Source organism: Bos mutus, chromosome 1, assembly GCF_027580195.1.
Source record: "Bos mutus isolate GX-2022 chromosome 1, NWIPB_WYAK_1.1, whole genome shotgun sequence".
Classification (NCBI taxonomy): domain Eukaryota; kingdom Metazoa; phylum Chordata; class Mammalia; order Artiodactyla; family Bovidae; genus Bos; species Bos mutus.
In genome coordinates, this window is record NC_091617.1 from 8,228,114 (window position 1) to 8,241,078 (window position 12,965).

At 46.4% G+C, this 12,965-nt stretch overlaps 1 protein-coding gene across 1 annotated transcript in view; it reads left to right on the forward strand.

Moving 5' to 3' along the window:
• Positions 1–226: 226 nt before the first annotated feature.
• ADAMTS5 (ADAM metallopeptidase with thrombospondin type 1 motif 5) overlaps positions 227–12,965 on the forward strand; it is a 57,260-nt gene continuing 44,521 nt past the window's right edge. Inside the window, 2 exon segments of the mRNA XM_070367394.1 lie at positions 227–334; positions 667–2,505. Coding sequence (XP_070223495.1) covers positions 1,390–2,505 — 1,116 coding nt within the window. The 5' untranslated portion in view covers positions 227–334; positions 667–1,389.

Consider the following 12,965-nt stretch of genomic DNA (forward strand, 5'->3'; position numbering starts at 1 on the left):
CTGGAGGCTGGGAGAAGTTAGTCACCCGAAACCCTAGCCTAGCGGGCATCCGAAAGCGACAGCGAAGAGTCTGGGGAATGTGGAGGGAGGAGATTGGTACCGGGAGCGCAGGGCGAGGGGGTGCACGGGAAGCCGAAAGCCCTTGGCTGGTGGATGCGCTGCTGCAAGGTCTGCGAGGCCGGCGCGCACCGGCCTGCAAAGAGAGAGGGGAAAAAACTTGCGGCAGGAACTTCCTACCGAGGGAAAGAAAAGCAGGCGAGAAGGAGGCAGGGAGAGACTTGAAACGTCTCAGTAACTTGAAAAGCACACCAAAAACACCCCTTCTGGAGATGAGGTAAGCCGAGGTTAGCCAACCCCATTGGTTGTGAAATATCAGACAAACCCCGAGCCGCTGTGGCTTTAAATGAGGCCAAGGAAATCTGTTTTGCTTCCTCAAATACTTTTTTCTCCCCCTTCGCCCTTGCTCTCTCCCTCCTCCCTCCTTCCACCTCGCCGGGTCCCTTCCTCCTCCGCGGTCGCCCTTTCCTCGATCAACCCCCCCACCCCATCCCAGGCCCGCCCTCCCCCATCTGATTAGGCGCGGACCAGGAAGGGTGGGAGTGTTGGGGGAAGCTCTCCCTTTAAGAGGCAGCTTGCAGTGACGAATTGTTGAAATTGCCATTGCAGGATGGCATGCCGCTATAAATTCATTGTTCCACCTCCTCGCATCTTCACAGCGCTCGCGCTGCTCTCGGCGCTCGCAGCGGCAGACTGGGGATGACGGCGGGCAGGAAGACACCGCATCCGAAGGGACCCAGACGCGCCGCTTCGCTGGCTTGCCCCAGGCCGCCCCTGGCATTTTTGTTTTAATTTTTCTGCCTTTTTTCCCTCTTCTTCTTCCCTTCTGACCTGTTCCAGTAGAGTCAAGGAGACCCCCCAAATAAGAAAAGAAGCCGGCTCCGGAGCTGGGAACCCCGCGGCCGGCGGGTCGGGAGCAGCAAGGAGCCTGGAGGAAAGCATGCACCAGTCTCCCGCCTGGTGCGCGGCACCTTCCTGACTTTTCTTGGTGCCCCGATCCTGGCCGTGTTTGGGTTTTCCCCCCTTTTCTAGTACTTGCTGAATATTCGCAACCCGGCTTTTTTTTTTTTTTTCCTTTTCTTTCTTTCCTCTTCTTTCCGGAGCCCGAATCCAAACATTTTCCAAAGCAACAAAGAAAAGTTCGCACGCTGGCATCGCGGCCGGGACAGGCTGGCGCTGCTACCGGGTTCCCCCTCCCTCCGACACTAGACTCAACCTTGCAAGCAAGTGTATGTGTATCCCCACCTCCCGCCCCGGTAACTTCCAGAGCTAATAACAAATAACCCACCAAGTGCCCCCCGGCGCGCAGCCCCTCCCCGCGGGCAGCGCACTATGCTGCTCGGGTGGGCGGCCCTGATGCTGTGCGCGCTCCGCCTGCCCCCGGTGGCCGCCGGCCCCACCGCGGCACCTGCCCAGGATAAAGCCGGGCAGCCTCGGGCTGCTGCTGTGGCTGCGGCCGCCCAGCCCCGCGGGCGGCGGGGGGAGGAGGCGCAGGAGCCGGCCGAGCCTCCGGGCCACCCGCACCCCCTGGCGCCGCAGCGCGGGAGCCGCGGGCTCGTGCAGAACATCGACCAGCTCTACTCCGGAGGCGGCAAGGTGGGCTACCTCGTCTACGCGGGAGGTCGGCGGTTCCTCTTGGACTTGGAAAGGGACGATTCGGTGGGCGCCGCTGGCTTGGTGCCCGCAGGAGGCGGGCCGAACGCGACCCGGCGCCACCGGGGCCACTGCTTCTATCGGGGCACGGTGGACGGCAGCCCGCGCTCGCTGGCCGTCTTTGACCTCTGCGGCGGCCTCGACGGCTTTTTCGCGGTCAAGCGCGCGCGGTACACCCTGCAGCCGCTGCTGCGCGGTCCCTGGGCAGAGGCGGAGGGCGATGCGCGCGTCTACGGGGACGAGTCCGCGCGAATCCTGCACGTCTATACCCGCGAGGGTTTCAGCTTTGAGGCTCTGCCTCCTCGCACCAGCTGCGAGACCCACGCGTCCCCGCCAGGCGCCCGCGAGCGCCCCCCGGCGCCCAGCCGCCCGGACGGACGCTGGGCTCTGGCCCCGCAGCAGCTCCCGGGCCAGTCGGCTCCCTCGTCCGACGGGAGTCAGGGACCACGGACGTGGTGGCGGCGGCGGCGCCGCTCAATCTCCCGGGCCCGCCAGGTGGAGCTGCTCCTGGTGGCCGACGCATCCATGGCGCGGATGTACGGCCGGGGCCTCCAGCATTACCTACTGACCCTGGCCTCCATCGCCAACAAGCTGTACAGCCACGCCAGCATCGAGAACCACATCCGCCTGGTCGTGGTGAAGGTGGTGGTGCTGGGCGATAAGGACAAGAGCCTGGAGGTGAGCAAGAACGCGGCCACCACGCTCAAGAACTTCTGCAAGTGGCAGCACCAGCACAACCAGCTAGGGGATGATCACGAGGAGCACTATGACGCGGCCATCCTGTTTACTCGGGAGGTAGGTCCCGCCTGGGTGAGTGGTTCAAGCCCTGCAGTAAGGAGGTAGGTCAAAGGGATGGCCTTGTTGACAGCCTTCTTTCTCCCACGAACCGCCTGGCCCCATGGGTTTACTGATCTGCTCCTTGCAGGAAACCCATGACAGCCTCCCACTGTGCTCGTGTTTTCAGAGTATAGAGTCAGCAGCAAATCAAACCTTAAATGACCAAGTCGGGCTTAGACATCAATCCATCAGGTTGGATGTCTCCAGTCTGAGATCTGGTACCATAGAGGTGCAAATAGGATAAAATGGGCTGGGCTAGCATTCTTGGGGAAATGTGCACGGTTCCGTGGGGAGAAGGGGAAAGCTGAGTCTGTTTTTGGAATCAGGGGTCATCTACTTTCCAATGAACCCAAAGGTAGAACCTTGGCTAACCTGATGTAGAGGGCTGTGATGGGTGATTCACGGTAGTCACCCTTATCTACCATCTTCCTCTGTAAATGCCCAACCTTCTTCCTTGAACCTCTTTCGGGACATAAGTCAAAAGAAGACTTTCTAAAGGAAGGATTCATTTTCTCATCTGGCTTTCTAATGGCGTTCTTACATATCCACCTTGGTGGAAACTTGGTTCCTTGGATGGAAGAGATGCGGGAGGGCCAGCAGGATATAGAAACCAGTCTTGTGAGGTTCCTTAGCAACGCCTTTGCCTGGTTCTTCAGTGCACAGCAAGCACTGCTAGGTTGTCCACAGCTGCCTGTCAAGGGTCACATCCAACTCGCATGTTTGGGTTTTGGATGAATGTTTCTGAAGTCCCAGAGCGGAAAGATCTGGGCAGAGAGTCAAGACATGAAGGAATGTTTTTCCAGGATTTCCCTCTTTTAAGGACGGAGGTAATGGGAGGGGAAAAAAATGATCTTTATAGACTCAGAGGTTCTGGGAGTAACCCAGTACCTATGTAGACCACCACCAAAGTATGACATTCGGATACAGAGTCTGAGCTGGTTTTGTGCTGGTTTTGCTGGGAGCTCTGAGCCTCGGTTTTCACAGCTGTCCTCTGATTGGCAGTTTTGAGTCATGCTCTCAGATGTCTGGTAAGAATGGACCTTGATAGCACATTCTTTAAGTGCTTGAGATCCATCCAGGAGAGAGGAGGGATTAGAAACTTTGGAATATTATGCAAATTCATGGTACAAAAGGGAACGAACAGAAATAGGACAGGAAATTCAATGACGGCTTGCAGGAGGTTTCAGAATCACACAGCTCCACCACCTAATTCTCCTATTTTTACTAAGGCACTCCTGGTATGAAGGAAAAGTGTTGATAAATTTGGAGTGAAGAAACACTTGTGGTTCATGGGGTGGACATAAATGCAAACCACATGTAAATAAAGACGCTGGACGGCAGCAGTTAGGGAGATGCCGACAGTACAGGGTGCTTTGCAAGATGGAAAATCTTTCTCTTCATTAAATGATCTCCTGGACACCATCCTTTAATTTTTCTGCACAACATTAATCTTTAAAACGGAAGAGCATTCACTTTTGTGGCCTTGCATATGAAGTGAAGTTCTCCTGTAAAACTATCCCTTTCTTATTTGGTTTCCAGGTCTTTTTTTTTTTTTTTTTTGGTAAGCAACTTTCCGTGTCTGGATTTCTTGCTTTGCTACATCACTAGAGGCTGCCAAGAAGGAGGCTTCAGAGAGTTTATGGAAGGAAGTTCTCCAAAGACAGAAGAAAAAATACTTTTGTAGGCATACTACTCCAAAGTGTTCCCTTTGAACATTGTCATGGTGCACTCTCATTTTTAATACAAATGCAGATTCCATAATTTTTTAAATAAACATAAATAGAAGACCCCATGACTCTCTAGTTCCCGCCCTATAATTTTCCTAATTGCGTCTTAGAATAAAAAGGAAAAAAGTAAAACTAGTCAGTGACTCTAAATGATTTGCCTGTTGCCTTTTCTGGATTTCATTTGAGTAGTTAACAATTCCTATTTTCCAAGCTTTGGAATATATCAGTACCTTTTATTAGATAAGGAAGGAATAAATTAACATCTATCTTCATTTTAATAAGTACTATAAGGACATTCATTTTTCAAGCTAGTCTACACATGAAAATATTTTACATGGGCCCTCCCTGGCCTCCTTGCCAAGCAGAAGCAGTAAAGTAAATCTCATTTAGCTGGTGGCTGGCTCTCTGGTATATACATCTAACTTGATGAGAACCAAATATTTGAAAAGCATATTATCATGATTATATGCATCTAATTTAAAAAGCACAATTAATTAGGGGCTGAGAAGAATATAGCAAGATTCTCACATAGCATTCACTGGGGAGTACTTTAAAATAGAATGTCAGTCTCTGGTTAATACTTCAGAGTATGGAAACCAAGGGGAACTAAAGGAGAAATGATCTGAGATCTTCAGTTTCATGGAAATCAGATATCTGGGATCTAAAGAAAAACTTTCATGGCTGTTTTTTTTTCAATGAGAAATACCCGGAGTTGGCATCAGAATCCCACTTTTACAACTCTGTTTTGAATGTAAGAAGTACGTTGCTTAGCAGCCAGACGCCAAGCCATGAAATCCATGTTTTGATGGGCTCTGAGCACTGTTCAAATTCTGTGTCCAGATGTCTTCTCCTAAATTGCTTGTTTTTCAGGCATGAAGCAAATGTGTGAGGATATGTTTTCCACCCCTGTTGACTAGCCGAGGCCACCTTGATTGCTGTGTGTAGGAGTCAGCAGAATACTGCTGGTAATTCATTTATCAAACTAACAGACTTCACTGTTAGCACCGTTCCCCAGCACTTGGTGCTGTCCTAACTAGAGAAACTTAGCACCAGTCACTTTTTTTTGCAAGAGGAGCAGTTTTCATCCCGGAGTGGCACTTACACTGGAATTCACACCACTTCTTCCATCAAACAGTAGAAATCCGATCACCCTAGGATTTATTTTTGCCTTCCAGAATCCTTTTCTGGTTCTTAGCTTCCTCTTTTTTTTTTTTTCTTTTTAAGATAGTTTCTTTAAAGACAAACTCCTAAACCCACTTTGGGGGCCATGCAATTTTTTTTAGAGGTAAAACACCTGCCTGCTTGAGAACACAGTGGGAAATTGTTTGTTTAATATTTTCTGCCCTCTGCACCACATCAGTGATAGCTTGACTTTTTCATGGATTGGAAGGGTTGGATCAAAACTGAACCAGCTATCAAACTACACAATAGAAACAGTTCATTCATTTTCATGAATCATCAGTGTGCCAGTTAACAGGTAATTGTCAGTTAACACCTTGCTCTTATAATTGGTCTTATTTTTAAAGTATTTTTTATATTGGTGTTAGTTTCAGGTATACAGCAAAGTGATTCAATTATGCAAATCCATGTATCTATTCTTTTTCAAATTCTTTTCCCATTCAGTCTATTACAGAGTGTTGAACAGAGTTCCCTGTGCTACACAGTGGGTCCTTGTTGGTTATCTGTTTCAAACATAGCAGTATGTACATGTCAATCCCAAATTGCCAATCTACGTTCTGCCTTATAATGCTGTAAGGCATTATAAGGGGAACTCTTACATTGTAACAGGGACTCCACTCAGAATTACTAGCTAGCTATCATGATAGGGCGCCCTAGAAGAAGATTGGGAGCTTGGAAGAGGGAAAAGGATGAGCTCTTTATTATTTGCTTGTAGGCTAGATTAACTGATTCTATCACACATTTGAGTTCAAATCCCATTTAAACTCACAAGGAAAGCCTTCTCAAAGAATCATAGCCAATAGGTCAATTCTAAGTGGTAAAAAGCTAAATAACTCAGAATTGGGAAGACAGGGGGAAGTTTCAGCTGTTCAAGTTGACATTTAAATAATAAGTTATGAATTTAAAATTGCTGAGAGTAGGTCTTAAAAGTTCTACATCACGAGGGTAAAACTTTGTGATGGATGTTAAGTAGACTTACTATGGCGATCAGTTTGCAATATATGTGTCTATTGAATCATTAGTTTGCACACCTGAAACTAACATAATGTTGTAAATAAATTATGTCTAAATTAAGTAGTCATGAAGAATATTCCACAAAATCAAAAGCCATTAGATCAGAGACAATAAACCATGACACAGAGGATATATTTCACTGTCGTCTCTCTTATATTCAGCTCATGCATCTGAGCACCTCCTATTTGTGAGACACTCATTTAGGGAGTTGAAGGGAGTAAGAAAGTATCTCATCCCTGCCCACTCCAGCTTGTCACCAGGGGAGAGGAAGCAGATATATGCATGTTGTTGTCGTTTAGTCACTAAGTCATGTCCAACTCTTTGTGACCCCATGGACTGCAGCATGCCAGGCTCCCCTGTCCTCCACCATCTCCCATCATCCACCATTTGAGTTTGCTCAAATTCATATCCACTGAATCAGTGATGGTGTCTAACCCTCTCATTCTCTGCTGCCCTCTTTTCCTCCTGCCTTCTATCGTTCCCAACATCAGGGTCTTTTCCAATGAGTCGGCTCTTCGCATTAGGTGGCCAAAGTATTGGAGCTTCAGCTTCAGCATCAGTGCTTCCAATGAATATTCAGGACTGATTTCCTTTAGGATGGACTGGTTGGATCTCCTTGCAGTCCAGGGAACTCTTAAGAGTCTTCTGCAGTGCCATAATTCAAAAGCATCAATTCTTCCAGTGCTCAGCCTTCTTCATGGTCCAAATCCCACTTCTGTACATGACTACTGGAAAAACCACTGCTATGACTATACGGACCTTTGTCCGCTTACGTATGTATATGTGTTGTGCCTGCAAGCTAAGTTGTTTGAGTTGATGCAGTGGATTATAGCCTGTCCATGGGATTCTCCAAGCAAGAGTGTTGGAGTGAGTTACCTCACCCTCCTCCAGGGGATCTTTTCAATCCAGGGATCAAATCCACCTCTCCTACACTGGCAAGCTGGTTGTACTAGTACAAGTACCACTAGTTACTCCCTGGGAGGCTCACATATATGCATATATTACTCTAATATTAGGAAAGCTCTGATAATTGCTGCAACTGAGCTATAAACAAAAGCTGAGAAAGGAAAAAGAAGGGAACAATCAATTCTGCCTCTGGATCTTTATACAGGCTTTATTGTAAATGGAGAATTGAATTGGTCCTCAAAGGATGGATAGATTTTATTCGGATTCAACCAGCTTTTGTTGAGCATTTCATAAGATGCCATTCATAGTCATAAATCATTTAAGAGTTAATTCTTTCAACAATGTGCATGCATCTGATCCTATTATCATTTGACAGATAAGGACATGCATACAAAGAGAAACAGAGATAAACTTCTCCCAGTAACAGCTGACAAATGGCTGAGAGGGAAGCTGTCCTATTAAGTGGTCTCTAAGATAAAAATATTACAATGAATTTATGAAAACATTCAATATATTTCTAATAGGCAAAGAGGGATTCAGAGGTTTGAAAAGTGGCCCTTTTCCTAAGAATCCTAATGTAGGAAACAGAAAAGAAGTAGATGATTGTTCTACAGTGTGATGATGTTTTAAGAAATGTGGTCATTAAATGTCATGGGAGTACATTAGAAGGTAGCCTAACCCATCTGAGTTCAGTTTGGAAGAAAGAGGAGAATTAACCAGATCCATAAGGAGGATATAGGCATTGTAGAAACACCAAATTAATTCTTGGAGTTGCCCAGAGGCAGCATGGCAATCCTGGGAAATAGAATAAGCTTTAGGTATGAAAGGACAGGGGCTTCCCAGGTGGCGCTAGCGGTAAAGACCCTGCCAATTCAAGAGACACAGGAGACACAAGAGACTCAGGTTTGATCCCTGAGTCAGGAAGATGCCTTGGAGGAGGGAGTGGCAACCCACTCCAGTATTCGTGCCTGAAAAATCCCATGGACAGAGGAGCTTGGCTGGCTACAGTCCATAGGATCACAGAGAGTTGGACACGACTGAAGCTACTTAGCACCCAGCACAACATCAGGATGCTGAAAGGTAACTTACTGTAGCATATAGGTAGAGATCTCACAATGGAACCCCACTCCAATACTCTTGCCTGGAAAATCCTATGGACGGAGGAGCCTGGAAGGCTGCAGTCCACGGGGTCGTGAAGAATCGGACACGACTGAGCGACTTCACTTTCACTTTTCACTTTCATGCATTGGAGAAGGAAATGGCAACCCACTCCAGTGTTCTTGCCTGGAGAATCCCAGGGACGGGGGAGCCTGGTGGGCTGCCATCTATGGAGTCATACAGAGTTGGACACGACTGAAGTGACTTAGCAGCAGTAGCAGTAGAGATCTCACAGGAGACAAAGGACCCTTTAAAAACCTTAAGTGATAGACAGGAAGGAACAATGAAATGAGCGAGAAAGAGAGGACAGCTACCTGAGACATCTGTGACTCACAGTGACCGATCTCATGTGGCCAGGAGAGGCAGGCAAGTTAATGAGGTCACCAGGTGTCTTATCCATCACTTTCAGCTTCTTTTCTGGAATATCTTTCTCAGTGCATTTCGTATGTATTGTACTGAGCCTGTAGATTATTGAATTTCACCAGACATACCATAGAGATAAAGATTATGCTTCCCAGGTGGCTCAGTGGTAAAGGATCCACCTGCCAATACAGGGACTGCAGGAGACATGAGTTGATCCCTGAGTTGGAAAGATCCCCTGGAGGAGGAAATAGTAACCCACTCCAGTATTCTTGCCAGGAAAATTCCAGAACAAAGTAGCCTGGTGGGCTATAGTCCATGAGGTCACAAAGAGTCAGACATGACCAAGAGACTAACACTTTCACTTTTTTTTTAACATTGTCAAACATCTTTTCATCCCTTAAGATCCAGTGACCTCCTTTGAGACACCTTTGTTGATTTCCCCAAGGAGCGTGTGTCATCCTCTTCTGAAATCCCTCAATAGCCTGTTCAGTCTGCCTCCCTCTGGACATGTCTAAATCATGTCATGTCACGTTGAGATCAGATCTTGTTTTATTTATTCACTACACTGGCAGCACTTAGTACAGTGTCTGGCAGGTTGTGACCACACAGTAATTGTTTTAGGAGTAAGTGTACCCAGGTCCCGTGGTCCCTAATCCAGCAGGGCTCTCTGTGTTTTGTGTTACCTAGCTGTATCCAGAAGCACAGATGGAGATTGCATAACATGGGACATCGTCTTTTTCAGCTAAACAGACCCAAATAATGTAGTCTCTGCTGAGGCCCACATAAGACCCTCTGTTATTGGGGGGATGCCATTTAGATAGCCAGAGAGGGAAATGACACCTCAAGAATCAGATCCAGGGGAACTTCCCCGGCGGTCTAGTGGTTAAGACCTCACCTTCCAAGGCAGGGGGTGTCCGTTTGATCCCTGGCCAGGGAACTAAGATCCCACATTCATAGAGGCCAAAATACCAAAACATGAAACAGAAGCAGTATTATAACAAATTCAATAAAGACTTTAAAAATGCTCCACATCAAAAAAATCTTAATAGGATCCCACAGGAAAAATATGAATTATGATGAATAAGTGTATATCTGAGTTATACTGATGGCCATAATATGTACCACACCCCTTTCTCCTATCAATAATTCTTCTTCATTAAGAACTGGGCAGACAGATAGGCAGACACGCAAGGCTACGTAAACCCTCTTCTCTGCCCTTCCCTTGAGCGCCAGGCTTGTCCTCATGTATGTGCTCAGTGGCTCAGTCGTGTCCAACTCTTTGCAACCCCATGGACTACAGCTGGTCAGGCTCCTCTGTCTATGGCATTCTACAGGCAAGAATACTAGAGTGGGTTGCCATTCCCTCCTCCAGAGGATCTTCCTGACCCAGGTATCAAACCCTCATCTCCTGCACTGGCAGGCGGATTCTTTACCACTGAGCCCCCAGGGAAGCCCAAGCTTGTCCTTATGAGTGGTAATATCTGTATAAATATTTAATAGAAAGTACTGTTACAAACACTGGGAGAAGCAAGGCTGAGCATCACTTTGCCACAACTGTCGAGCACCTCAACAGCAGCGACCAGCCGATCAACAATAGGTAGGGGTCTAGCTGAAAAGCCATGAGAAACCCAGATAGCGCATTACAAAGCAGAGACATAACTCTGCCGGTCTTTCCAGTAGCCATGTATGGATGTGAGAGTTGGACTATAAAGAAAGCTGAGTGCTGAAGAATTGATGCTTTTGAACTGTGATGTTGGAGAAGGCTCTTGAAAGTCCCTTGGACAGCAAGGAGATCCAACCAGTCCATCCTAAAGGAGATCAGTCCTGAATATTCATCGGAAGGACTGATACTGACGCTGAAACTTCAATACTTTGGCCACTTTATGTGAAGAACTGACTCATTTGGAAAGACCTTGATGCTGGGAAAGATTGAGGGCAGGAGGAGAAGAGGGTGACAGAGGATGAGATGGTTGGATGGCATCACCGACTCGATAGACATGAGTTTTCATAAACTCTGGGAGTTGGTGATGGACAGGGAGGTCTGGTGTGCTGCAGTCCATGGGGTCGCAAAGAGTCGGACAGGACAGAGCGACTGAACTGAACTGAACTGAAGTGTTAGTTAACTCAGATTCCCCCTTACAAAGCACTCTGCCTTCATTCTGGCTACTGTTCTGCAGATGTGATCAAATCTGCTCTTATCAGCCTCCGTGTTTCCTTCCTTCCCCCAGCGCGTTTGTGCTGCCTGAGAGACCAGTCTCCCTTACATCTCTTTCTGTTACTTCCAGTTTGTACATTCGTGTCTACTTAGTTCCTTTTCTCCACCCAGTACCAATCACTTTGATTTTCCAAGTTGTATTAGCTTCTAGGCACCTGCATTTCAAGGTAGCATGCTTTGCTGGCTCCCTACTCCCCGCCCCATCTACAAGAATAGGTCTGGTACACTGTGAGTCCTTCTAAACTCCATGATGAATCACAGATACTGCCATATTCATGACATTGTAAATGGCCACCCCTAGTCACCATGTCAATGACCTCTTTGTCAAGCTTTCCCTGGTCTTGCTGACCCTTTCAGCTCTATTTTAGATACAGTGTCCCAGTCCTGTCCTCCAGCCAGGAACACCCCAAAGCCCACTGGTTAAATCTCTGCTGCTCTCGAAACCCTTACATTGTATTCAATTTTCCATTGCATCATTGTCTATACATATCAATATCATGAAATCAATCCTGCTTAAAAAGAACCATCTTTAACATAACAGATATAAATTAACCTTCAGATTTACACTGACTAAGCAGAAGAATCCTTGTCAGCACTCTTAATTCGTTTGACTCTTATGTGGATACCTTTTGTGGTTTTCATTCCTTTAGTACTCCAGTACTTTTGCCTAGAAAATCCCATGGATGGAGGAGCCTGGTAGGCTGCAGTTCATGGGGTCGCTAGAGTCGGACACGACTGAGCGACTTCACTTTCACTTTTCACTTTCATGCATTGGAGAAGGAAATGGCAACCCACTCCAGTGTTCTTGCCTGGAGAATCCCGGGGAAGGGAAGCCTGGTTGGCTGCCGTCTATGGGGTCGTACAGAGTCGGACACGACTGAAGCGACGCAGCAGCAGCAGCAGTATCTCCTACCTCCAGTTTTGGAAGATAGATGAATGGATGGACAGACAGGTAGATACGTAGATATGCTATTGTCTCACTAGGATGCTTAATCCTGCTCTGAATTAAAAAAACAAAAACACCTATAAATTTCAAATAAGCTTTGCACCTGTAAATGTTGTTATAAATCATCATCAGAAAATAGAGATGAGTTTGATGTGTTAACAATTTGATGCACAAGTTCAGTTTTAGTGGATTAGAGTGAACGTTGGATCACAGAGAAGCACAGGCATTCATTGTCAGTCTTGAGGAAGACACCATTACTGGGCTGCCATGATTTGAAACTGCATAAGTAAAATGGAAAGGTTGCCAGTTCACATAATTACAGTTACAGAAATAAAGACTGTGGCTATGCAGTCAAGGGGTTTAATCAATGTGATTAAAAAAAAAAAAAAAACTGCTTTTGTTCATAATTTTGTCACATGTACAAATTTCCATGGCAAAGGGCCGAATGCATTTAATGCAATTCAAGGATGACAAGGAGGGTTGATGGGCTCTAATGAGCAATTGATTATCAGTAAACAGAGAGAGATGAAGAATCCACATTAAACTCTGTGTAGAACAAGAGGTCATTTCCATTAGCTGTGACTCTTCATCCAAGCTTATTAATGAAGTAAAGCGTAAGAAGGGGAAACATTTCTTAGATTTTGTCATTTGAAGATAATAACCCCAAACTGTGAAGGTAAACATAAATCTTGGTTTTAAAAAAAAAAATTTGCATGTGCAGAAATAACCTACAGTGTCCAGCAATTCACTTAAACCATGACCCCGGTCTTTGGTCTTAAAGCTACTAAAATGACTGGAGGAAAAAAATGGATTAAAACATGCATTCAACTATACAATTATCTCAAAGACCGATTGTTATGCAAACGTGTGTTCTAATTTCAATTTTAAAAACTACTAATTTGTTCTCAAC